The 26,472-nt window shown below is 35.8% G+C and overlaps 1 protein-coding gene across 1 annotated transcript in view; it reads right to left on the reverse strand.

The window, feature by feature from the left end:
- The window catches only part of PRKCI (protein kinase C iota), a 71,874-nt gene that overhangs the window by 4,254 nt on the left and 41,148 nt on the right, over positions 1-26,472 (reverse strand). Inside the window, exons 6-17 of the mRNA XM_049629618.1 lie at positions 24,904-25,044; positions 21,846-21,900; positions 20,130-20,188; positions 17,073-17,249; positions 16,548-16,645; positions 15,406-15,492; positions 13,001-13,136; positions 7,984-8,071; positions 6,851-6,976; positions 5,409-5,488; positions 3,189-3,278; positions 2,694-2,809 (exon numbers count right to left, since the gene is read on the reverse strand). Coding sequence (XP_049485575.1) covers positions 2,694-2,809; positions 3,189-3,278; positions 5,409-5,488; positions 6,851-6,976; positions 7,984-8,071; positions 13,001-13,136; positions 15,406-15,492; positions 16,548-16,645; positions 17,073-17,249; positions 20,130-20,188; positions 21,846-21,900; positions 24,904-25,044 — 1,253 coding nt within the window. The remainder of the gene's footprint in view (positions 1-2,693; positions 2,810-3,188; positions 3,279-5,408; positions 5,489-6,850; positions 6,977-7,983; positions 8,072-13,000; positions 13,137-15,405; positions 15,493-16,547; positions 16,646-17,072; positions 17,250-20,129; positions 20,189-21,845; positions 21,901-24,903; positions 25,045-26,472) is intronic.

A 26,472-nucleotide genomic window follows, 5' to 3' on the forward strand; every position in this document is an offset into this window, starting at 1 on the left:
ATTATCGTTTGTTAAGGAAAAGGAAGCGTCAATAATCATGGACATTTTGGATCTGAATGCAGGAACACATGATGGGATAATGAGCACAAAAAAGTAAATAAAAATAAGGAACTGATTGGAAACAACAGAAAAAGAGACCATAAAGAGTCATTTCTTTTTCTTTTCTTTTCTTTCCTTTTTTAAAAGTAATTTCTACACCCGATGTGGGGCTCGAACTCACGACCCTGAGATCAAGAGTCGCATGCTCCCCTGAGTGAACCAGCCAGGTGCCCCAAGAAGTCATTACCTTTATTTCAGATTTTGTATGTCTGAGGTGCTTGTCTGACAAACCAGGGAAGATGTTTAAACAAGCAGATAGAAATGCAGTTCAGGAGAGATACCAGGTGGGGGGTGCTTTAGGAACTATGGCTCATTTACTCTTCACAGCAGCCTTTTGAGGTAGGCAGTAAGAGAAGAAATAGGCTCAGAGAAGTTATGAAATTTGAACCCAGGTTACTCAGTTGGTAAGAGGTGAGGTCAGGATTCAAATTCCTATCTTTTGATTAAATCTAGTGTTCTTTTTAATACATGACACTGTCAGAATAATGACTTTCGTACATTACTCTCTCCTTTGGTAGACAGTAAGCTTTTTTGTGAGACTGGCCTACATCTTAATCGTCTTTAATGCCCAGTACTTAGCACAAGGTCTTTTGCTCAAAAACCATTTGCCAGTTTAGCTGGGTGTGATTTAAATAGCTGGTATCAGTGATGCGGGGCTGGCCTAAATCTCCAAGGAACAAAGTGCATATAGCAAAAAGGCGGCTGTTACGAACAGACTGTGGAACATCTCAGTCTTGAGGGGACAGGGGAAAAAGGATGATAAGTGGTCACAGAGATGAAGCAGACCAGGATGGGTAGTGCCCAACAAAGCAAGGCCATGAGTACCAAATGCTTCACAGACATCAGGGGAGATGAGGACTGATCAAAACACGCTTTAAAAATCAGAAATCAACAGGGACGCCCGGATGGCTCAGTCGGTTAAGTATCTGACTTCAGCTCAGGTCATGATCTCACAGTCCATAAGTTCAAGCCCTGTATCGGGCGGGCTCTGTGCTGACAGCTCGGAGTCTGGAGCTTGCTTCGGATGCTGTGTCTCCCTCTCTCTCTGCCTCTCCCTCTCTCAAGAAATGAATAAACATTAAACAAAAATCAGAAATTGACAAATCAACTCAACCATCAAAAGCCAAAAAAGCAGGTTAAATTGTAAAGAGTTAAAGTGCAGGTAGTAAGAAAAGTACAAGACAATCAATGTTGACTACTCTGAAGGAGTTTGATGGAGATACTGCTTATTTATTTTTCTTTTACCATGAGCATTGAGTAATTATCTTGAAAAGAAAATGAGGGAAGAAAATATGGTGGTTTAAAGATGTGCTAAGATCCAGGGGGCAAATTAGGATATCTGAGCATGTTTATAAATAGAAGAAGAGCAGCAGGAAAAGAGAAAGAAGGTGGGGTAATGGACATAACTGACAAAATGAAATCCTGGCAGAAGCTAAGGAAACAGATCTAGGAAAATGGAGCACCCCTTGCAAAAGAGGGATAGCCTTCCAAGAATAGGGAAGAAGAAAAAGGAGGTGGGAGAGACAGCAATTCTGAGATGCAAGATGGTCTGTGACAGCTGAAAACAGAGCAAGCTCACACCAGGCAGGTCTCAATCCTTGCAGTCAAGCTAAGGCAAGGTTAGTCCGTTAGAAGTGGTGAAGGCAGAGGTAGGACTGAAGGCTTCCAAAATGTAGAGACGGTTTGAACAGCTGCATGAGGAATGTGGTAAGAATTAACAAGACAGAAGTGAAAATATGGCCAAGGAGTAAGGGCCTCCTTGAGATGACAGAATGAATCTGTAAAGAGAGGTAAACAATCAAATATGCCCAAATTATTCTAAACCATACTTTTAAAAAATGAACATACACATAAAAAATATGTCAGATCACCGCTGGCTAGACTTGGTAAGTTAATGTCATCTTTTTAACAAGCAATGTGGCAATACATATCAAGAGCTTTCAAAATTTCATACTCTTAAGTGGCACTTGGGTGGCTCGGTCAGCTGGGTGTCCGACTCTCGATTTCAGCTCAGGTCATGATCTCACAGTTTGTGAGTTTTGAGCCCCACATTGGGCTCTGCACTGACAGTGTGGAGCCAGCTTGGTATATTCATTTCCTCACTCCTCCCTACCCCCCCCCCCCATCCCTCTGCTCGTGTTTGTGCACTCTCAAAATAAATAAACTTAAATTTTCACTCTTTGATCTAATTCCCTCTCTGGGAATCTATCTTAAAGTAATACTCAGGAACTCAAAGACAGTCATCTTCAAAACAGTGCAGTGCAGTGGAAAGAGCACGGGTTTCCATCCTGACTCTGCCACCTGACAGCTGTGTGACTCTGCTTGCCCTGTCTGGGTCTCAGTTTCCTCATCTGTAAGAGGAAGATGACAGTAAGTAGATTTATCATGTTGTTGTGGGAATTAGAGATAAGGCACGTAAGGCAAAGTAGAAAAGGGCAGTCGTTATAACTTATAATAGTGTAATAGATTCAAATATCCCATAACTGAATGGCTAATTAAATTATGTTATAATCTGGTAATGAAGCACTGTGTAGCCACTAAAAATGAAACTTCCAAATAACTTCAGAAATATTTCAGTCTATAGAGTTACTTACTCGTCATCTGGAGTGAGCTGGACAGGTTCATTAGTAAACTGAGAATCAAAGTTGTCCAAACCGAATTCCCCAGAAATATTTGGTTTGAAGGGAGGTACCACCTGCTTTTGCTCCATCTAGAAAGACATTAGATGACAGCTCAAGCCTACGTTCTTAGAAAAATTCCACCTCTACATTTCTCCTCTTCCCTCAGAGGCTTCCACATCCTATCACAGTGAGTCCTTAGGCATGGTTCAACGGTATTCACGATGATGGAAATAATGTACAAAACTGAACGCTGATATAGGCCTTACTAATATTACAACCTGTTCCATTAAATTAATATTCTAAGCTTTTATTGTTTTAAAAGCTTTTTAAAAAGCACTTTAGAGTGTGGCTTAAGTTACTTAAGCTATGATATATTTGTTTTGTTTTTTTAACATTCTTTTAAGAGAATAAAATTTGGCCCAAGATAATAAGGATACCTAATATAGAAAACAATGACAATTTACATACCATATCCCAATCAACATTTCGAAAGAATGGGTGTCCCTGAATATCAGCAAATCCTGTTTGAGGATGACAACCCAATCGTTCCTTTGGGTCCTATGATGGAGAGAAATGTTTCAAGAACTGGATGGATATCATGCTTTAGAATAAATACATCCTCTTTGTGACCTGGGTTTTGTGTCTATTATATAATACCTTTATCTCTGAAATTACATCATAGTACAACACTAGACTTAAATGAATATCTGAAGCTTGTGACGAGTACAATTTCCTCATGGCTCTGTCTCCGGCTATCATGTGATTATAGTGGATATAGGTCACTACTCCTTGCTACAGGAAAAGGGGAGGGTAAAGAGAGCAGCACAATCATTTCAGCAGCATCCACCTATTTCTTTGGCACAGGTTATTGTGCTGGTCAAAATATACAAACCCCGAAACTTCACAAGTGTGTTCTTAGCTCATTTGTAAAGCTCTATGGCCAATTACAGCAACAAAACAATATAATCTGTGTATAACCATGATACAACCATTATGTGACCCACTGGACTAAGGAGCTGTAACTTACAAACAGTCTTGGCTTATTCATTACTGTGAATGAGAACATGTTACCATTTTCCTTTCCAATAAAAGCCATTTTATTTTGAACATTAAAACCTCTCACCTTCATTTTGCAGCGTGCTAACACTTAGATTTCCATTTTAAATCTTTCTCCATCTAAAGTACTCAAAAGCTTCAATTTCTCGTTTTGTTAAAATTCATCATTATCTATATTTACCTTAGATGATAAATGCACATCAACCTACTTTTTCTAACCTACAATTTATTTAAGAAAATATTTATGATTGCCAAGATCACCATAATACAATAAGCTTATCTGGTCTCTGTCCCAGGTTCCTGACACAGCTTCTAAAACCTGAGTGAGTAATTTCCTGAGTGAGCCAATTATCTTTTGTTATTCACAAGTCCCTTTCAATTACACCTGAGTTTATACTAATAATGTGACTCTCGGTGGGCTGGTAGATAGCTCAGGATGGGATCTGGTTGCCGGAGGAACCATCCATGTGATCAGAGAGTTGTAACTTTAAGCCTCATTTTCAGAGGGGTGGAGGTCAACTACCAATGGCTAATGATTCAATCAATTGTGTCAATGTAATGGAACCTCCATAAAGCCCTCTGAACCACAGGGTTTGGAGAGCTTCTGGGTTGGTGAATATGTCCATATGCTGGGAGACACGGAGGGTGTGTACCCTAACTCCACAGGGACAGAAACTCCTGTGCTCAGGATCCTTTTGGACTCCACCCTGTGTATCTTTTCATCTGGCTGTTCATTTGTATCTTTTTTTTTTATAACCAACCAGTGATAGCAAGTAAACTATTTTCCTGAGTTCTGTGAGCCATTCTAGCGAATTACTGAACCTGAGGTGTGAGAATTGTGGGAAGCTCAACTCTGTAGCCAAGTCAGACAGAAATGTGGGTACTCAATACTCATGACTCATGACTGGCACTTGAGGTGAAGATAGTTTTATAGGACTGAGCCCTTAAACCCCTGGAATCTGATGGTAACTCTGGGTAGTTAGTATCAGAAATAAACTGAATTGTAATACACCAAGTTTATGTCTAGAGAGGTGGAGAATTGGTTGTTGGTGTGGAAAAAACCTACACATTTGGTGTTAGAAGTGTTATGAGTAAAAACCATTCAGAATCATAATCTTAGATCCTAAAACTCTTCTAACCTACCGACCACAACGAAGAATTGAATGGTCTTCAGATTTTTTAAGAACCAATGATAGCATTTCATTTCTTCTGAATTTTATCTGATTACAGGGCTTTTGACATGATAATCTGTACAGAACACTACTGTCCCAAGTGCTCAATAAGGAAAGAGATCTATGAATAATAATCCAAAGAAAACTGAGTAACAAAGCTGTAAGTACGATTGAGGCTATCCCCAAAGATGTAATGTTTCCCTAATTGAGTACATGGTATATATATCATCTACATTAAAAACCCATATGTAATATATAGCTGGTAGTGACTTACACTGTCAAAATGGAAAGGACAATTCATCTCAGGATCTAATACTCTTTGGTAAAGAGATAAGTTCCAGATCTAACTGAAAAAAAATTATTATACGCTAGTGTTTTGGAATATTACACTGCCTGAACCTCTACTTAGTGTCATCTATACAGAGATAAACTGCTGAAGATTTTTACATTCAATTTATACCTTGTTGAGAAAACTCTTCAGGACACTTGCAGCTTTTACAGACAGAGAGCGTGGTATGCGAATTTGTTTTTCCAAAATAACTAGAAAGATAAAATAGTGGCATTATATTTCACTTTTACATAGCTTCAATTTTACATTTTTATTATGAGCTACTTAAGGGCGTTCTCGAAGAAAAAAATAAGGTATTACATATACTACTTCAGCGTTTCATGTGCTTTCTCAGGCTCGCTCCTCTCCTTCCCTGTCAGAGAGCCTCTTCTCTGAATGCTGTCCTTATCATTTACATGCATATTTTATTCTTTGACTACCTTACTGTGCCTCGGTTTCCTCATCTGTAAAATTAGAATGAAAATAATACCTACTTCATGGGGTTGTTATGAGGTTTAAATGAGTTAATAGCTACAAAATGTGAGGTACATGTTACTATACTCAATTTTATTAGACATTGCCAAGCTGTTCTCCAAAGCTGTTAAATCAATTTTCACTGCTTGCCAGCAGTCTATGAGAGTTCCACTTACTCCATCCACATCCTCACCAGCCCTGGTATTATTGGACTTTAAAATTTCTGGCAAATGCACGGGCAGGAAATAGTAGCTCATTAATGTTTTAATGTGCAAACCCCTAATTACTAGTGAAGCTGAATGCTTTTTCATATATTCCATGGCCATCTGGATTTTCTGTTACATGAAACAGCTATTCATTTCCTGTGATGGCCTTAATTATTAAATGTAGAATTTCATGGAAATCTTTGGACTGGGTGTTGGGAGCAGGGGGTGATCCCTTGTCTTTTTTTTTGTTTTTGTTTTGTTTTCCTGTTTGAGTCTTTGTATTTCCAATTGTGGGCCTTCTTTTCTTCACCTTTTGATCTTCTTATATTCTTGGTACCCCACTTTTTCCTCCATATTGTTCTTGGACTTATGCACTCAGCCTCGGGGTCCATGTGGAAAGATATTCCTCTCTAGCCACAGGATTCCTTCTTCTAATCTCTGTGATATACAATCTGAAGGAACTTCTTTGTTATATTTCCGAGTATGAGAAAGTAGTTGGTAAATGGGACTGAAGGAATAGAAGTAGGAAGATATATTTTTAAAAAAATGAAGGGGTGCCTGGGTGGCTCCGTTGGTTGGGCATCTGACTCCTGATTTCAGCTCAGGTCATGATCTTGCAGTTCGTGAGTGTGAGCCCCACGTTGGGCTCTGTGCTGACAGTGCAGAGCCTGCCTGGGATTCTCTGTCTCCCCCTCTCTCTTCCCTTCCTTCTCTCACTCTCCTTCTCTCTCTCTCTCTCTCAAAAGTAAATATTAAAAAAAAAATGAAGACCTACATATTAAGAAGTATATTGTCCAATTATTCTCCTCTTACTCAAGGTAAAAATCTGAGCCATCCTCGTTCATACTCTAGAATAGGTTATTCACAGAGAATCTGTAAAATACTGCAAATTACCTTGGAAAAGATAATCCTCTGTGTTTTGATCAGGGTTATCCGAGCTTCCAACAATATCAAATGGAGATCTGCCTGCCATCATCTCAAACATTAGTACTCCAAGAGCCCACCAGTCGACACTGAAACCTTCAAAAAAGGAATTTTTTGAAGCAACAAATTATTCTGCATTCTTAAAAGTCAGTAACTTGAGATTCATTTCATTGTATAATTAAAAATTAAACATAATGAAAAATAAACTCTAAATGCATTATAACTATCATGGTTGGCAGTGAAGATTATAGGAATATTTCACTTATCAACAAGGGGAGGTACCTAAAAGATAACTTTAAAAATAAAATATTGGGGAAAAAATATTGGAAATGAAACACTAAGTTCCTTCTCCCAAATATGCCTGTAATTTCAGACTCATAGTCTGTATCTTTTTTTTTTTTTTTTTGAGGATATAATTAAATTGTATTTGAGAATAACTTTCGTGGGTCTGAAACTTGATCTTCTGCTAGTTGATTAAAGATCCTTGAAGAACCTTGGAATCAGATTCTGAACGCTGTCAGAAGTACCATCCTCCTTCACATCTGCTGAAATCAGAGGGCCAGAACCCAAGAAGTCCAATGTTTTGAGATAAATATATTCTCTGGTTCCTGACAAGCAGTCAATCTCTCCCTCATTTTTCAGATTCCTGGAGGAAATATCCCAGGAAATGTGAACAATCTTCCAGGGGTTCATGACTTTGTAGTCACATGGCTAAAGTTTAAATCCTTACTCTGCCACTTTCTAGCTGTATGATCTCAGGCAAGTTATCTAAACTTTCTGTAAAATGGGAATTAACAATGCTTACCTCCTAGGATTATTGAGAAGATTAATTTAGTTAATATAATGTAAACTGCTTGGATTAGTGCCTAGAACTTTTAGTGTTGCCATTAATAAAATATTCAAATCTGTACCCCCAAATACTGCTAAGGTCCCACTGTCTCTTATTTCATATTTTAGGGTTTTCATGTAGGTTTTAAGGGGATCAAGGAAGTTTATATTAATAAGATTAGTATTTAAATACTACAGAGTACTATAATGCAGTGGGTACCACATTTAACCACCCATCTAGCACTTAGCTAAAATAACACCTATTTATTTATTACCATAATCTTCTCCTCTTAAAATTTCAGGAGCAATGTAATTGGGAGTACCGCAAAAAGTGCTGGTTGTATCTCCTGGCCGTAATCCTTCCTTTTAGAAAAAATAAAAAAGAAAGAAAAAAGAGAAAAGAAATAATCAGATCAAAAATTATCTTTTAAATTCATCTCTTTTATTTCATTTGTTATATAAGCTCAGCATCTACAGGTAATATATTAAGCTTAAATAAAATATTACTAGTACAGTTGTCTTTATTATTAAAATCATGAGTTGCCCCTAAATAGCTTAAAGAAAGCCTGTCCTCATTCGATGTTGGTGGACAGTTCAATTAAAATAAAAATTGTACTTGAGGGGCGCCTGGGTGGCTCAGTCAGTTGAGCGTCCGACTTCGGCTCAGGTCATGATCTCACAGTCTGTGAGTTCAAGCCCCGTGTCAGGCTCTGTGCTGACAGCTCAGAGCCCGGAGCCTGTTTCGGATCTGTGTCTCCCTCTCTCATGCTCTGTCTCTCTCTGTCTCAAAAATAAATAAACGTTAAAAAAATTAAAAAAAAAAATTGTACTTGAAATTATTATTTTTTATTTTTTATTTTTTTTTTTTAACATTTCTTTATTTTTGAGACAGAGAGAGACAGAGCATGAACGGGGGAGGGTCAGAGAGAGAGGGAGACACAGAATCTGAAACAGGCTCCAGGCTCTGAGCAGTCAGCACAGAGCCCGACGCAGGGCTCGAACTCACATACTGCGAGATCGTGACCTGAGTCGAAGTCGGACGCTTAACCGACTGAGCCACCCAGGCGCCCCGATACTTGAAATAATTTATATTCAGGTAAAAATTTAATATAAAAATTTTAATTATATGAGTAAAAGGAATCATATTTTATGAAGAAAAGCACTTTAAATCCCACCTGCTAACACAAGCACTGTTGGTTGTTTTTCCTAAGGCACAAATTTTTTGGCTTTGTATTTCAATAGCTACCAGATGGAAAAAATTAAGGCAGAAGACACTAATGTGTATAACAGAAAAACTACACACTGAGAAATGGAATAATCACCAAAAATTTATAACAAACTTGTATGCACCTAACAACACAGCCTCAAAACACAAAGTAAAAATAGACAAATTAGAAGAATTTCACAATCCCTGCTATGGAATGGACATTTGTATGCCCCCCCCCCCCCGCCATTCATATGTTGAAGACTTAATATGATAACACTGGGAGACCGGAGACTTTGGGAGGTAATTAGTTATTAGGGATGATGGGATTAGTGTCTTTATAAGAGGAAGAGAACTCCCTCTTTCTCTCCCTGCCATGTAAGAATACAACAAAAAGACACATCTGCAAACCGTGAAGAATGCCTTCACCCATCTGCAAGCCATGAAGAGTGCCTTCATGCATCTGCAAACCATAAAGAGTGCCTTCACCAGACACTGGATCTACTAGCACTTTGATCTTGAACTTCCCAGTCTTCAGAACTATGAGAAATAAATGTCTGTCTTTTAAGCCACTTAGTCTACAGTATATTGATATAGCAGGCTGAACTGATAATACAATCCCAAATCATGACAGGTGATTTCAAAACATCTGTATCAGAAAATGACATATCATACAGACAAAAAAATTAGTAAGCAGAAAAAGATTTGACAAAAGCTAAATATATATATGTATATATAAAATATACATATACATATATAATATACATACATACGTATATTATACATATACATATGTATGCATACATATAATATGTATATACATACATATTATACATATACATATGTATACATACATATAATATGTATATACATACATATAATATACACACATACATACAAATATGTATAATCTATGTGTACATGAGGAGAAAAGGGGAAAGAAAAGAGAGAGTGTGAAGGCCATAGACTCCCTGCATGCAAAAAAGAGTTTATATATCCTTTTTAAAGTACATATGGGATACTGACCAAATACTAAGTCACAAAGGAAATCTCAATATATTTTCAAAGAACTAATATCATTCAGACCATTTTCTGGCCACAAGGCAATTAAATAAGATATCAACAATAAAAAGATAGTTTAAAAACAAGCTAACTAACAGTAAATTTACAATTAAGTAAAAGGCAATTCATTTTTGTGAGTTTTATTAAGTAATGCATGCCCATTATAATAACCTCAAAAATATGTAAAAGTAAACAGAATGTATGATGCTACATAATAGAACATACAACAACACATATAGAAACAGACAATGCCAGGGGCGCCTGGGTGGCCCAGTCGGTTAAGCGTCCGACTTCAGCTCAGGTCATGACCTCGCGGTCCATGAGTTCGAGCCCCACATCGGGCTCTGTGCTGACAGCTCAGAGCCTGGAGCCCGCTTTGGATTCTGTGTCTCCCCCTCTCTCTGCCCCTGCTTGTGCTCTATCTCTCAAAAATAAAGAAACATTGAAAAAAAAAAAGTTTAAAAAAATAAAAATAAAAAAAGAAACAGACAATGCCATACTTTAAAACTCTATTTAATGTTATTTATAAACATTTTATATTGTTATGAAGTTTTGGCAAACATCTTCTAAATGACTTTATAATGCTATGTTTTGTGGTCATTCTATAATTTCCCCTAATTATTCTCCTTACCAGCTATTTAGATTATTTAAAATATTTAAAATATTTATCACCAACTACAAGAAAAAAATTTTGGTCATAAACCTTTTCTCATAGGCCAAAAAATTTACTCAGGATATCCCGGAGGCAGAAAAGATCTTTGCAAATGATGTATCAAAGGGTTAGTATCCAAAATCTATAAAGAATTTATCAAACTCAACACCCAAAAGACAAATAATCCAGTGAAGAAATGGGCAAAAGACATCCAGATGGTTAACAGACACATGAAAAGATGCTCAACATCACTCATCATCAGGGAAATACAAATCAAAACCATGATGAGATACCACCTCATACCTGTCAGAATGGTTAGAATTAACAACTCAGACAACAACAGATGCTGGCAAGGATGTGGAGAAAGAGGAACCCTTTTGCACTGCTAATGGGAATGGAAACTGGTGCAGCCACTTTGGAAAACAATATGGAGGTTCCTCAAAAAATTAAAAATAGAACTACCCTATGACCCAGCAATTGCACTACTAGGTATTTATCCAAAGGATACAGGTGTGCTGTTTCGAAGGGACACATGCACCCCAATGTTTATAGCAGCACTATAGACAATAGTCAAAGTATGGAAAGAGCCCAAATGTCCAGATGAATGGATAAAGAAGATGTGGTATATATACACAATGGAGTATTACTCGGCAATCAAAAACAGTGAAATCTTGCCATTTGCAACAACATGGATGGAACTTGAGTGTATTATGCTAAGTGAAATTGGTCAGTAAGAGAAAGACAATTATCGTATGACTTTACTCATATGTGGAAGTTAAGGTACAAAACAGATGAACATAAGGGAAGAGAAGCAAAAATAATATAAAAACAGGGAGGGGAACAAAATATAAGAGACTTTTAAATATAGAGAACTGAGGGTTGCTGGAGGGGGTTCTGGGTCAGGGGTGGGCTGAATGGGCAAGGGGAATTAAGGAAGACACTTGTTGGGATGAGCACTGGACATTATACGTAGGGGATGAATCACTGGATTCTACTGCTGAAATCATTATTGCACTATATGCTAACTAACTTGGATGTAAATGTAAAAAAAGAATATCCCAGAGGCAGAAGTTCTAAATCAAAGAGTGTGCCTGTATATCTTTAAGATTCCTGATACATCCTCACCAAACTGCTTTACAAACAGTTATAACAATGCATACACTCACCAATGACATAGAAGAATGCCATTTCTTCAGACTCTTGTAAGCAGACTATTATAATTAAAAAACAAAACAAAACAAAACAGTATCTGGCATGCAAAAATAAAGACTATTTTAATGTGTACACTTTCTAACAAGGTTAACATTTTTAATGGGTTTTTTGTTGTTGCTGTTCAGCTTTATTTTCCTTTGACAAATTATAGGACATTTTTCTTTTGAAGTAAGAAAAAAATCCCCTGGTAAAAAAGTGACAGAGATAAAAAAAACGTATCACAAATCTCATAAAAAATGGATATATAGGGGTTTGCCTACTAAATGTTTACTTGTTTATAACTAAAGATGTGTATAATAGAAAATTTTAAGGAAATAGAAATTTAATATAAGAAAAGATAAAAATGCCTGAGTTTTATACCTAAAAGCAAAAATACCTGAGGTAAAGATTTTCTTTTAAGGTCATTATCAAGAGATAATGACATTAAATCTTCAATACTGTTAGAGTGTCTTACTTAATGTTAGCATTTAAATAGTTTAAATAGTCTCCAAGCTCTGGAGGCACTTCCTTCAGGTAAATGGGAGAGTGTGATCCATACGTTTACATGCTTGTTGCCATATTACCGTGTGCAGATAATTCTGGCCCAGCTACTACAACAAGGAGAGTAGCACCCTACACATTTTGTGGAAAAACACTGGACTCTTAAATAAAAAACTGTTACAAAAAGAATATAGGTCCGAGAAATAAAGGACATGTCCTGAGAGTAACTGAAATTCTTATTTTGTTCTACTGTACTTTATGTCAGATATTTAAATTTTAAATACAAAAAATGATACATTTCCTGGGAAAATTTTGAATACATTATCACGAGTCACAATTAAATGGCGAAAACTAGAAGATGACACGCAAGTAGTTATGCTAAAGTCATGGGATTGCAGACAATTTTTATTTCCAAATTTTCTCCCATACTTTCACAACATTCAAAATAAAATGTTACAGACAATAAAAAGAAATTAACTCTTATTATAGCACATATAACAGTCACAGAAAATACGGACTTTTGTAAATGATTAGAAAACATGTATATTTTTCTTTGTGCTAAAATTCCAAAAAGCATCCCAAACAGGGTAGCAATCATTTCTCCATCTTTAAATAATGTTATTTTACCAAAACAATTTTATGAGCTGCTGAGACCTTCTGATTAACTAGAAATGCCTCTCACCTTACACATGCCATAGTCAGTCAGTTTGATATGTCCTTCTGAGTCCAGCAATACATTGTCCAATTTCAAATCTCTATAAATTATCCCTCGTTCATGAAGATAATTTAATGCTAGACTGATTTCTGCAGAGTAAAATCTAAAAAGAAAAATAACTCATTTGATTCAAATTTCGGAATTGTGGTAAGTTTCTAGAAGAGGTTATTTAAGTCCTATCCCCATCTGCAAATGAAAACACCAAAATCGTGTCAAAAGATTTTTTTCTCCCTATGTTTTTAGAAATGACACCAAAACACAAACTGAAGTACACTTTAAAATATCTTAAGGGTGCCTGGGTGGCTCAGGTCACTGAGTGTCTGACTTCAGCTCAGGTCATGATCTCGTGGTTCGTGGATTCGAGCTCCCTATCAGGCTCTGTGCTGACAGCATAGAGCTTGCTTGGGATTCTCTCTCCTCTCTCTGTGCCCATCCCCTGCTCGAGCATGCGCGCATGTGCGTGCACTCTCTCGCACATGCTTGCTCTCTCAAAATAAATAAACTTTTAAAAAATTAAAAAGAAATAAAGAAAAAAATACCTGAGCCCAAAACACTATTACAGAAGTTCCAGTCTACATTGAACTCATACTTTTCAAAAAATTATTAATTTGAAAGTCTCAAACAGAAGTTCTTAATCTGGGTCCTTCCATAGACTTCAGACAGTCCACACTGCTACAACCAGAGGCTCAGTTGTGCGTACGTGTACATCTACATCTCCTCCCTCTACAGAGTTTCCATAGCTTCTATCACTTCTCTAAGAGACAAATGATCTCTCCAAATGCTAAGAATCATTGATTGGTCTAGAATAAAAAAAAAAAAAAATACTAAAAGTTTAACTCAAACTATAAAATGCATACCAAAATTCTAGAAAATGAATTATCCTATAACCATACCATTTAGCATCAAAGAGAGGGTTTTTTAAAAACTGCCACTAACTCATTGGCGATAACCAGAACTTTTGACCTGAACAATGAGAATAAAACACTCAAGTTGGTTTATTGCTACTTTGGGGAATGTTATCATGATCATGTTTGGAGGTACATAACACAAACCTTCTCAGTTACTTAATTCTATGAATAGAGAACCTGAGCCCTTATTTTGTACTTTGGTTCCCAGAAAAGCACAAAACCAGAACTGACACTTTAATACGTAAAAACTACTTTCCCCATGTCCAGCTGAACAAACAAGGAACAAATACAGGCTCTGGTCACAATTAGAAATGTCATTTGTGGCTCTGCTATGAAGGGCAACCATTTAATAAAGACTAAATAAATGAACATACAGGAAATTAAAACAAAACACAGTTTGGTCTGAGATTAGATTAGTACAATTTCTACCTTTTTATAAAATTGAAGGATAGTATCTCTTTTTGATAAGAAATAATCAATGTATTAGCAAGATTTCCACTAAACTGGGGCACCTGGGTGGCTCAGTTGGTTAAGCGTCCGACTTTGGCTCATGTCATGGTCTCACTGTTTGTGAGTTCGAGCCCTGCATCAGGCTTTGTGCTGACAGCTCAGAGGCTGGAGCCTGCTTCAGATTCTGTGTCTCCCTCTCTCTCTCTGACCCTCCCCCACTTGCACTCTTTGTCTCTCTCTCTCTCTCTCTCAAAAATAAACACTAAAAAATAAAAAAATTAAAAAAAAAAAGATTTCCACTAAGTACTTACAAAAATAAAATCTTTAACCTTTGTTACACGCATATACAAACTCATACGCCTCATCTTTTGCGGGGCACAACAGGGTGAGAATTATTGCTAATTATGAGTACAAAACAAAACAAATCATGGCACTGATGAATTAAACTTCTCCAAGGCCATGATCCTTCCCTACCTAATTCCTCCAACATATAAGCAATTTACAATCTTATATAATGATGTCAAATTAAGGACAGAAAATAAACAAATAAATAAATAATATTTAATGATCTTTTCTTATTCATCAACATGTATGAGATCAGAGAAAAAAAAGCCAAAGGCAGAACAATTCAGAAATTGTAATTACAGGAAGAATAGTCAGAATTACATAAAACCTTAAGAGGAATTGTTTTATTACTCTCAAGCATATACAAATAATAAGTGTAAATCCATCAATTATTTCAATGGTGGATGTTGAATAGATAAAATAATTGGGTTTAGTAAACTGAAGGCTTCCCCTTGAATAGTTTTTATACTTTTCAATTACTTACGTTAATATATGTAAATACATAATGTTACACATGTTATAATATAAACTTTTACCTTAGCCTCTATATGACTTCCAAAAAATTAACTAGTATCAAAATAAGTGATTTATCTACCCTTTCAAACACTGGCACATAAAAAGTCCCATAGCATCCCCTACCCACGACCCCAGACAAAAATCCAATGGTACCTGGCATGTTCTTCAGGAAGTTTTCTTTGTCGCTGCATATGAAACATTAGATCTCCTCCATTTACATACTCTATGACAAAGAACAATCTAAAACACAGAAGAGATAAGAAAAAAAAAAAACCCAAATGAACATAGGAAGGAAAAAAGAGAGGCAAACCAAGAAACAGACTCAACTATAGAGAACAAACTGATGGTTACTGGTGGGGAGGTGGATGGGGACGATGCGTTAAATGGGTGATGGGGATTAAGGAGGACACTTGTGATGAGCACTGGGTGTTATAGGTCAGTGATGACTCACTAAATTCTATACCTGAAACTAATATTACACTGTATGTGAATGAACTGGAATTTAAATGAAAACGTGGGAGAAACAAAATTAAAAAGAAAGAAAGAAAGAAAATTAGCAGGGCTTAACTCTAGGAACTTTACATGTCAGTGGGCTTAAAAAATAAAAATAAAAAAACACAGGAGAGAGCACATGACACCAAAATCCAAAACGAGGCAGTGTAACTTTGCATTTCTAAACACTATAGAGAGCAGTTACAACATAGAGAGCATTCTCCAGATTTATCCTGAACAAACACTCCAGGAATTTGGCGGAAACAAAGGGTAGGTGGAGAAGAAACCTGTTTAATCACGGAAGACACAAAAAAGTAAACCAGCATAACTGTGAGAACTGCTTCTTCCATTTGAAAGTAGTACCACTAGCAATCCAGAGCCTCTTACTCTCACCTCAACTTTGGCCCTTGCAAAACAAGTCTTATTTAACTGTCACTTAAGGTAAAGAAGTTAGGATTTCTCTCTCTAGTTAAACTCTAGGAAACTTTAAGTCCTAAAACTAGAATCTTGAAGATACTTAAAAAGTTAGATTTTTAGTGCCATAATTATGACCTGGTCTTTTTTTTTTTTTTTTTTTTTTTTTTTTTTTTTTTTTTGCCCAAAGCAGGAAATTTCCTACTGCTGATCCACCGTTAGACGGCTATCACTGATTGGAGTATGACTAGCAGGAAATTTTAAGCAGAGTACTCTTGTGTCCATCTCCATGTCTTCCGCTTCCGGCTTATAGTAGAAAGCAGTTTTCACTGTGTAATATACCAAAAGGTGTAGAGCCCAGGAATCATTCCATTATCTTTCAATCTTACCTGCTTTCTGTCTGAAAGCAAGAATGCAGCCCAACAAGAAAAGGATGATTAGATGCCTGCTCAAAAACATGCTTCTCTGTCTGTACCCAATCAATATCCTATTTCAAAATATGAAAGAAATCCATGTCAAACTGAATTATCATCAAAACTATGATAAATTTGTTCTTAGTAATTCAATTATCACAAATACAAGTAAGTAACTAACTACTACTGCTTCATGATAATCATGAAACAACAGCTTATATACAAAAACACCAATAAATCTTTCAGTATTATGAAACAGTCTAGAAAACTTCTACAAAGATCAAGTACTTTTCCTTGATAATAATATGGGTTGATTTTTATTTCTTAAAAATCTAGTAGTCATCAGATTACATTAAATATATCTTTTGTAATCTGTTTGAAGCATATATTTAGAAATGTAGACTGAAATGATAAGACAAAACATTGAGGTTTTCTCTGAAATAGTACACTTAAGCCAACTTAACAGTTCAGAAATGATAAAACATCATTGTGCTTACTTACCTCATCATCATTGACCAATTCTTTTTTCACAACTTTCATTGCATAAATACGATCTGTTTTTTTTAATCTCACCAATAATACTTTGGCATAACTTCCTCTGCCTATTACCCGAAGCAAATCAAAATCTTGAAGACCTAAACTGGATGAAGCTTTGCCACTTTCTCTGGTGTTCATTGCCTGTCGAGAACATTAATATCAAATAGTTATACCTGGAGGAATTTTGCATAATACATTATATTTCCAGTACCTGGTTAAGATGTTTTTTAAGTATTTTCTGATTTAAGTTCTTAATAATTCTTTTCTTATTCATTCCAAACGATATAATCTAACTACTCAAGGAAAGGATGAATTCATGAGTTGAGGTCAGAAGGGTACTGATAGGAACGGAGAGGGAGTTGAAATCTGAGAAATGTTAAAGGATGTCTTAAGATGTGATAACTTTGGGTATGAAGACAATGGAGATACGTGAATTAAAAAAATGACACTAACTTTGATGACTGGGAGACTGGAGGTAATACTGACAGAAAAACAAAGTGTGCACATAGGATAAGATTAACAGAGCTGTTGAGATAATGGGCTTGGTTTTTCATACTGAAGATACAAGATACAATGGGATTGCAAGATTAAAGAGTCCACTGGAAGCTTGATATATCAAATCTGGACTAATGAGCGGATATATTCAGAGATATTTTTGGAAGCTATAAACAGAAAATAAGCATGAGGCAGCTTAACTAATGGAAAACATTCTTTTCTACACAATACCAAGCTCTTTTGGAATGACAAAACCAGCCTTATAATCCATTTACAACTAGAAACTTGGGCTTCTGGTAATTTATAGACAAGACCGAAGATAATCTGTTTTAACACATCTGCAAAATCCTCCACATACAATCAACATGTACCCATAAGAATTAAGTATGAATTTTCTCAAGTGAAGAGTATCAAGAAAACAAAGAGCAAATTTTGAGAAAAGCTAGTAAGCACAAAAAAGAAAAAAAAAAGTATCATGAAAACTGAAGGAGAATGAGGTTTCAAGAGAAGGGTCACACAAAAATCTAGAAATAATAATCTGATGTGATAACAAGAATAAATAAAGAGGAGTTAAAGAAACCAGATTAGAGTAGATGAAGAAAGCATAGAATGGTAAGAAGGAAAGGTAATATACAGACTTTAAATGTGGTTAACTGGGGGCGCCTGGGTGGCTCAGTCGGTTGAGCATCCGACTTGGCTCAGGTCATGATCTCGCGGTTCGTGAGTTCGAGCCCCGCATCGGGCTCTGTGCTGATGGCTCAGAGCCTGGAGCTTGCTTCTGCTTCTATGTCTCCCTCTGCCCCTCCCCCACTCATGCTCTGTCTCTCTCTGTCTTAGAAATAAACATTAAAAAAAAAAATTAAATGTGGTTAACTGAAACTACAAAAGAGAATGAAATGGAACAAAAGCACAGTACCTTCGCAGAATCACTAACAAGACAGAAACCAGAAACTAGTGGTATGCCACCTTTAAAGGATCTAATAAAACAAACCCTGCTGATCTATAAAAATAGCCTTCAAAACAAAAGTGAAATACAAACATTTTCAGACAAACGCAAACTAAAGAAATACATCATTAGTACCTTCTCACTAAAGGAAATATTGAGTTTTTCAAGAAGAAAGATAATCTCATGCAGATAATATAAAATATAATAAAGGAGTATATATAATACAGGAATAAGGGAAATGGATAGCCAAAACAACATTGGCCATATACTGATAACTGTTTTATCTGGGTAATGGATACAGGGGCTTTGTTATACTACTCTGTTTACTTTTAATTGTGTTTGAAATTTTCCACAATAAAAAGGTGGGAATTTATTTATTTATTTATTCATTGTTTATTTTTGAGAGAGAAAGAGAAAGCACAAGCAAGGGAGAGGCAGAGAGAGAGGGAGAGACAGAATCCCAGGCAGGCTCCACGTTGTCAGTGCAGAGCCCAATCAATGCAGGGCTCGATCTCACAAACTGGGAGATCATGACATGAACTGAAATCAAGTCAGGTGCTTAACCAAATGAGCCCCCAGGTGCCCCAAAGTTGGGATTTTTTTAAAGGTAACTAGGAGTAAAACATAATATACCTATCAAATATTGGAAAGAGATGGAAAAAGGGGGAGGAATTGTGAACAAAATCTTTCTGGCCTGCAATATATAAAGTTGGAAAATTGAAGAGTTATAAACATAGGCATAACTAGAAATGATTAAAAAGAGCTGCCTCTCAGAAGTCAAAGTGGGAGTGGAAGGTGTGAAACATGATGAATCTTTTTTTTTCCCCTTAAGATTTATTTATTTATTTTGAGAGAAAGAGAGAGCCCAAGTGGGGAACGGGCAGAAAGAGTGGGGGGAGGGAGAGAGAGAATCCCAAGCAGGCTCTGTGCTGTCAGTGCAAAGCCCGACATGGGGCCTGAACCCACGAACCATGAGATCACAAACAGCTGAAATCAAGAGTTAGACACTTAACTGACTGAACCATTCAGGTGCCCCTAAGTCTTTTTCACTACAAGATATTTTTTAAAAAATATTATTTTAATTAAATATCTTTAACTAAAAACTTACTGCTTTAAAAGTTGATAAAACATTTAATAGAAAAAATAATAGTATTTAAGATGCTTAATCATTTATACTTGAAATAAACAACTAGCCCATAATATGGAAGGATCTACAATATATCTTAATAATACTACCAAGTATTCTAAACCTCACTCTTATATTAAATTAAAATTTTAATAATTTTTTAGATTATGCTGTCTTAAATAAAAATAAGTTACCCCTGTATGGTTATTAAATTTGATTTTCTCCTGTTAAAAAAATAAATAAAAGGATAAAGAAGTTATCCCACCAGATTTAATTTAAATGAAATTAGCAATTATTAGATTAAATCAGAATAAAACTCAAACATCATTAAAAATCATTCCTGCATTTTACCATTATGATTTAAAATCTAAGTAAGTTAATTTTCATATTTTTTAACTGTCAAGTCTTATTAAAAAGCTAATGATGTAATATACAATAAAACTAATTATCTTACCTCCTTTTCTTCACCAACTTGGTCCAAACTCTCATGACTTGAAGGATTATATGGAATTACTGAAAATCCAATCCCCCCCCACAAAAAAAAAAAAAGGAGAAAAACAATAGTACCCGTTAACTGAGCTTGACTTAAAGTGTTCTCGTGATTTAAGTTTCTATTTCAGAATAAGTTTTCATTATTTAATTTTATTTTTTTAAGTAGGCTTTACTCCCGGAGCAGAGCCCAACATGGGGTTTGAACTCACAACCCTGAGATCAAGACCTGAGCTGAGATCAAGAGTCAGATACTTGGGGCGCCTGGGTGGCTCAGTGGGTTAAGTGTCTGACTTTGGTTCAGGTCATGATCTCACGGTCTGTGAGTCCAAGCCCCCATCAGGCTCTGTGCTTACAGCTCAGAGCCTGGAGCCTGCTTTGGATTCTATGTCTCCCTCTCCCTTTACCCCTTCCCCCCCCCCCAAAAATAAATAAAATATAAAAAATTAATTAAAAAAAAGTCAGATGCTTGACCAACTGAGCCATCCAGGCACCCTCAAGTTTTCACTATTTAAAATGGAATATTTGTCCTACTAGTAACAAATTGTATGTATTTATGAGTCAACTCCTAATCTTTAATGAGAGTAGAGAACAAGAACCAATTAACAGCCAAGTATTGATTTTAACATATTTTTGTTTTTTTAAAAATATTTCTCCTCTTCACAAAGTAATCAATTCCTTCTACAAGGATGACTCCATAAACCTTAATTATTTTAGTATGACTAAGGCATAGAGAGAGGGGGCCTTTGGTTTTTACTCCTCACTTTCTTCATACTCCAAAACTGGACTACAGGTTTCTATTCCTTGGAACTACTTGGGGCAAAAAAAAAACAAAAACAAAAACAAAAACAAAAAACACCCATATTTCACAGATTGCATGAACAAGAGACTGTATTCTGTCCTTCCAGAAAAACTCCCTAATCTTCCTTTTCTTGACTCTTCTGAGATCAGTATGCTCTGTCCTGGTTAACAGCTCTCCAAATTTCCCAGATACATATTTAAGGTTCTGTATCTATTTGACATTGGAACTCACATGATCTTTTTTGAATTTTCTATACTACATCTCTATATCTTTTACATAATTTCTACATCTTAAATTTTTTTTTAATGTTTATTTATTTATTTTTCAGAGAGACAGGCAGAATGCGAGTGGGTTAGAGGCAGAGAGAGAAGGCGACACAAAATCCGAAGCAGGCTCCAGGCTCCGAGCTGTCAGCACAGAGCCCGACACGGGGCTCGAACTCATGAGCTGTGATATCATGACCTGAGCTGAAGTGGGATGCTCAACCGACTGAGCCACCCAGGCGCCCCCATAATTTCTACTTCTGATAATAAAGCTTTTAATAAAAACAGATCACCTGAACATAGTCAACGTGGCCCACAATATCAGTATGTTTTCATTACTGAAAAAACTAGGTTTGCTGAATTTTAAAAAGGTCTCAGAAGAAATTCACCTGAATTAGGGAAGAGTCATTTGTTGTAATTTACATAGTTGTCTTCTTAAAATGCCACAGGTATATGTTAAATATTGTGACCGATAACACCACCGCAAAATATGGTAACCTAACTTCTTTTGGCAACAACATAAATGTTTTTAAATTTAAGTTAAAGAGTTACCTAAAGAAGTCTTTAAATGATACTTTGTTGACGAACAATGGTTAAGTACCAGTGGGATTCTTACCTGTCTGTGCATGGTCTGAATGCATGGATGACTGATCCATGGGCATCATTGGTTCCTACAAACATTTCCAAAGATATAGTAATTTAGTGGGTTCTTTTTAAATCCCAATACCTCTATTAATTCAGAAACAACATTATTTTGATGAGACACAGCATATTAAAATTTAAGCTTGAAAGAATAATAACTTAATAAGTGAGAATTGTTTTTACTATATTTAATTTACTTTAATTTTATTATATGAAACCATGCAATATTCTTGTGAATGAGGTAACATTAGTCACATTTTACAGATAACAGAAGAAACAGAATACTAACTTCAGACCATCAATTAGCAATCAAATTAAACTTCTATATACTCTCATCTGTTTCTCTTCTACACTATTCTTCCTTTGAGCTCCATACATTCACTTTACATCTCTAACAAAAGAAGTCATTAGTACATACATTCCTTAGCTGAGTCCAGAGATGGACTTCAAAATGGTCTATAAACCTAAAATTTCATGGATTTTCCCATTTTTCGGAAGATTCTCAAAAGTGCCAATGATCCAAATAAGGAAAAGACATATCTTCTAGAAACTGACTTAACCCACTAACTGCCAATAACCTCAGGAAAAATGTTAAACTAAAGTGCTACTAATTCATTAATCTTGGATCCAGGTTTAATGAATACCAGCAAGAAAGGGTAAACTTGAGAAAGAACATTAAGTTATACAGTTATAGATTCTTTTTTTTAGATTTTTTTTTTTTTTAAAGTAATCTCTACACCCAACATGGGACTCATTTCAATCAAGAGTCACTTGCTCTACTGACTGAGCCTGACAGGCTCCCCTACACCATTGTAATTTTAAGCCTGTCTTAAAGACAGGCCTTTGGATTTTTCATTGTGTTTAGCATCCATCCTAAAATATCAATATAATCACTAATCCTGCCCCTTTCTTCCTACATTTATAAATGTACACAAGTCATTCCATCACCTAAGAATACTCAAGAATAACAACAGTACCCTAAATAATGTTCACAAATTTTGGCCTTTGTTTTTTTTCCCTTAAGATGGGATTTTCACCTCCCTAACTACAAACCCATTCCTGAGCTTATACGAACAAGCTAAATAATTCTGATAGCCAAGAGTCACTAATAATAACCTATTTTCACAATGTCCAAAGAAGGTATTATGAATAAACATGGTACACTCATTCTAGAAGGCAATTTAGAAAGATGTCTCCAGATCTCTTTAAAAATGCATATCCTTTAGGCCAGTAATTCTACTTCTGGATCCTTAAGGAAATAATAAGATTTATTTATCAGAAAGTTCATTATGATTTTCTTTACAGGGAAATTCAGAAAACAAGTCAAATGTTCAACCATAGGGAACACATTAAGTAAATCATGACACAGACATATAACAAAATATGCTAAAATTGATGAGGATATAGACAGACAGATATAGAAAGATGACCAAAATACATAGTTGAGTGAGAAAAATGGGTTGAAAACAGTATATATATGATCTCACTTTTGTTAAAAAGTATGTAAAAGAATGAGACCAAATCAAACATTATGCACATTCTGATGGATAAACACCCCACCTTCTATGAAGCAGTCTCAAAAACAACCCACAGAAACCAAAACCCAGAATCTAATTATAGGTTCAACTATAACATACAGAAAATAAAGAAGATGGGGAAACATTTTAAACATAACCATGGAGAAGCAAAGAGAGAAATTCTGCAACACTTTAAATGACAACATAATTTCTTCTACATTTAAATTTTAAGGGGGACAAAAGCAAGAGAGAGAAAGAGATGGAAGCATCAGTAAGTTAGAAAATATCTAGGACACATATCAATCAACTGCAAATATGGACTTCAGTTGGATCCTAATTCAGAATGAAAACTGTAAAAACAAAATTTTCACATTTATGAGGCAACTGAAATTTTGAACACTGCCTGGATGAGTATTTGATATAAGGAATTTGTTTTTCAGTTAGTTTTTAAAAGAGTTCTTATCTTTTAGATTTGTTTCAAAATTATATAGGATGACAGCAGGTCACTTATGGGGGGTGTATAGCTGAAATAATATCAATCATGAGTTGATACCCGTGGGAGCCAGATGATTGATATATGGAAGTTCATTATACTGTTATATCTACTCTTAAAATGTATTTAAAAGTTTTCCATTATTCTATATGAATACAATTATTAGATTATAGATTATTCTATATAGATTATTCTATATAGATTATTCTATAATCTATTCTAATAGATTATTCTACATCCATATAGAATGGAAAAATTTTAAATGTTTATGCATATAAATCTGCAAAGAAAAAGGTCTGGAAGAATATACACCAAGACAATTACCTTTAGATAGGACATTTCATGGGGCATTTTTATTTTTATATTTTTAATTTAACTTTTAATTTTTCAGTAGGCTTCATGCCCCATGCAGAGCCCAATGCAGGGCTTGAACTCACAATCCTGAGATCAAAACCTGAATGAGATCATGAGTCAGATGCTTAACCAACTGAGCCACCCAGGTGCCCCTCATGAGGGATTTGTATTTAATTTCTCTTTATTCATTTGTATCCTCTATTTATTCTATAACCAACATGTTTTAATTGCATATTTAAAGAAAAAGTGAAAATTAAATTTTTTAATTCAAAAACTCTCTACCTAGTAATCTCATACTTTAAATAGCAAACATGAAGCCTCTGATTATTCTTACCTGATCTCTGTTTGGTGTGGATGCTCCAGAACAACGGGAGCTACAAACTAATGAGTTTGGCTTAAAGAAGAGAAAAAAGTCTCTTAAATGGTTTTCCCTACCTCTTCCTAATTTAGACCAGATGATTTTGTAGCAAATTAAATAAAGAAGTTACCTATATACTACAAATTTGTAGTAACAATTCCAAAACTCACCATAGGTCAACTGGACTGTAAAGTTACATTCTGTAACAACACTGTTAAAACTGTGATTCCTTAGCACCTCCGTATTTTAGCCCTCTGTTCTAGTAGTGTTACTGAAAATGCTCTATTAAAAAGAGACAACTGTGTCTTACCGGTGGCATAGAATGCCGCCCACATTCAATTGTGACAAGTTTGTGGCACTTCTTATGAACCAGGAGTTTGCAGTTGATGCACTTATATCCCTGGCGTCCAAGTCCCCATATTCGGTCAGTGCAGATAGCACAGTGGGCACGCTGGAAAGAATAATTCAACAGTATTTTATTAACCAAAAGACAGTCGCAATTATTTGCCAACATTCTGCTCATAAAATAGTGAAAATAAGTGGCTTTCTTCTCTCAGTTCCCTTCATCATACATAACTTTTCCAAAGCTAGAATAGGAAAATTGAACAGAAAAGAGTTTTGTTTGCAAGAGTGAAATCTGCAAGCATGTTGTTTTCTAACTTCAAGAATTTTTAGTCTTCACATAAATTCAGAGTATTGAAAATAGTAAAAGTGAACTAAACTTGAAAACCATATGACAGAAAAAGCTATGCAAGGACTCCCAAGCAAACATAAACCTTCCAGAATGTTCAGAAGTCAAAGCAAAGCCCTGCTCTCTTAAAGATTAATACCTAAAGTAATTATTTCAAAGGTTTTCAAATATTAGTGCTACTGAGAAAAGGACCTTTGTAAACCTCAGGTGGTAGCTTTTATTTACATTAATGAATCCAGAACATGGCACTAGTTTTACAATGGAAATGGGATCCATATATTTGTAGTTATCAAGTGGAGTGAAAACATAGACTACTGGAAATGTCTTTCAAACCTTGGCTCTGCCACTTACTAGCTGTGTCATCTTGGGCAAGTTTCTTAATTGCCCCATACCTCAGTTTTTTCACCTATAAAATAGAAATATATAGTACCTATCTCACAAGTTGTTGTAAAGATTAAATGAGTTAATATGCGTCAAGCATTTGGAAAAGCACCTGGTACATAGTTAAAGCTAGGTCAGTGTTTTGCAATTATTATATTCAAAACTGAAAGTTAAAATTACAGCATTAACTGGTTTGCAAAATAAACTTTGCTTATTTTCTGGATGTTTGGAATTATACTTAAAAAGTCAACTTTCGGGGTACCTGGGCGGCTCAGCTGGTTAAGAATCTGACTCTTGATTTTGACCCAGGTCATGATCTCATGGTTCATCGGATCAAGCCCCACATCGGGCTCTGTGCTGACAGCACGGAGCCTGCTTGGAATAATCTGTCTCCCTCTCTCTCAGCCCCTCCTCCACAAACACATGCACACATGCTCTCTCTCGGTCTCTAAATAAATAAAACTTAAAAATAAATAAATAAAATAAAAAGCCAACTTTATTTTAGCTAGGATAACCACATAATTAATCATCCACTCTGGAGCAGTTTTAAGAAGGGAGAGGCTATTAAAAATTATCTCAAGGGGCGCCTGAGCGGCTCAGTCGGTTAAGCGCCGACTTCGGCTCAGGTCATGATCTCGCAGTTCGTGGGTTCGAGCTCCGCATCAGGCTCTGTGCTGACAGCTCAGAGACTGGAGCCTGCTTTAGATTCTGTGTCTCCCTCTCTCTCTGCCCCTCCCTTGCTCACACTGTCTCTCTTTCTCAAAAATAAATAAACATTTAAAAAAAAATTTTTTTAATTACCTGGAG

The sequence above is a fragment of the Panthera uncia genome, chromosome C2 (assembly GCF_023721935.1).
Source record: "Panthera uncia isolate 11264 chromosome C2, Puncia_PCG_1.0, whole genome shotgun sequence".
Taxonomy (NCBI): Eukaryota; Metazoa; Chordata; class Mammalia; order Carnivora; family Felidae; genus Panthera; species Panthera uncia.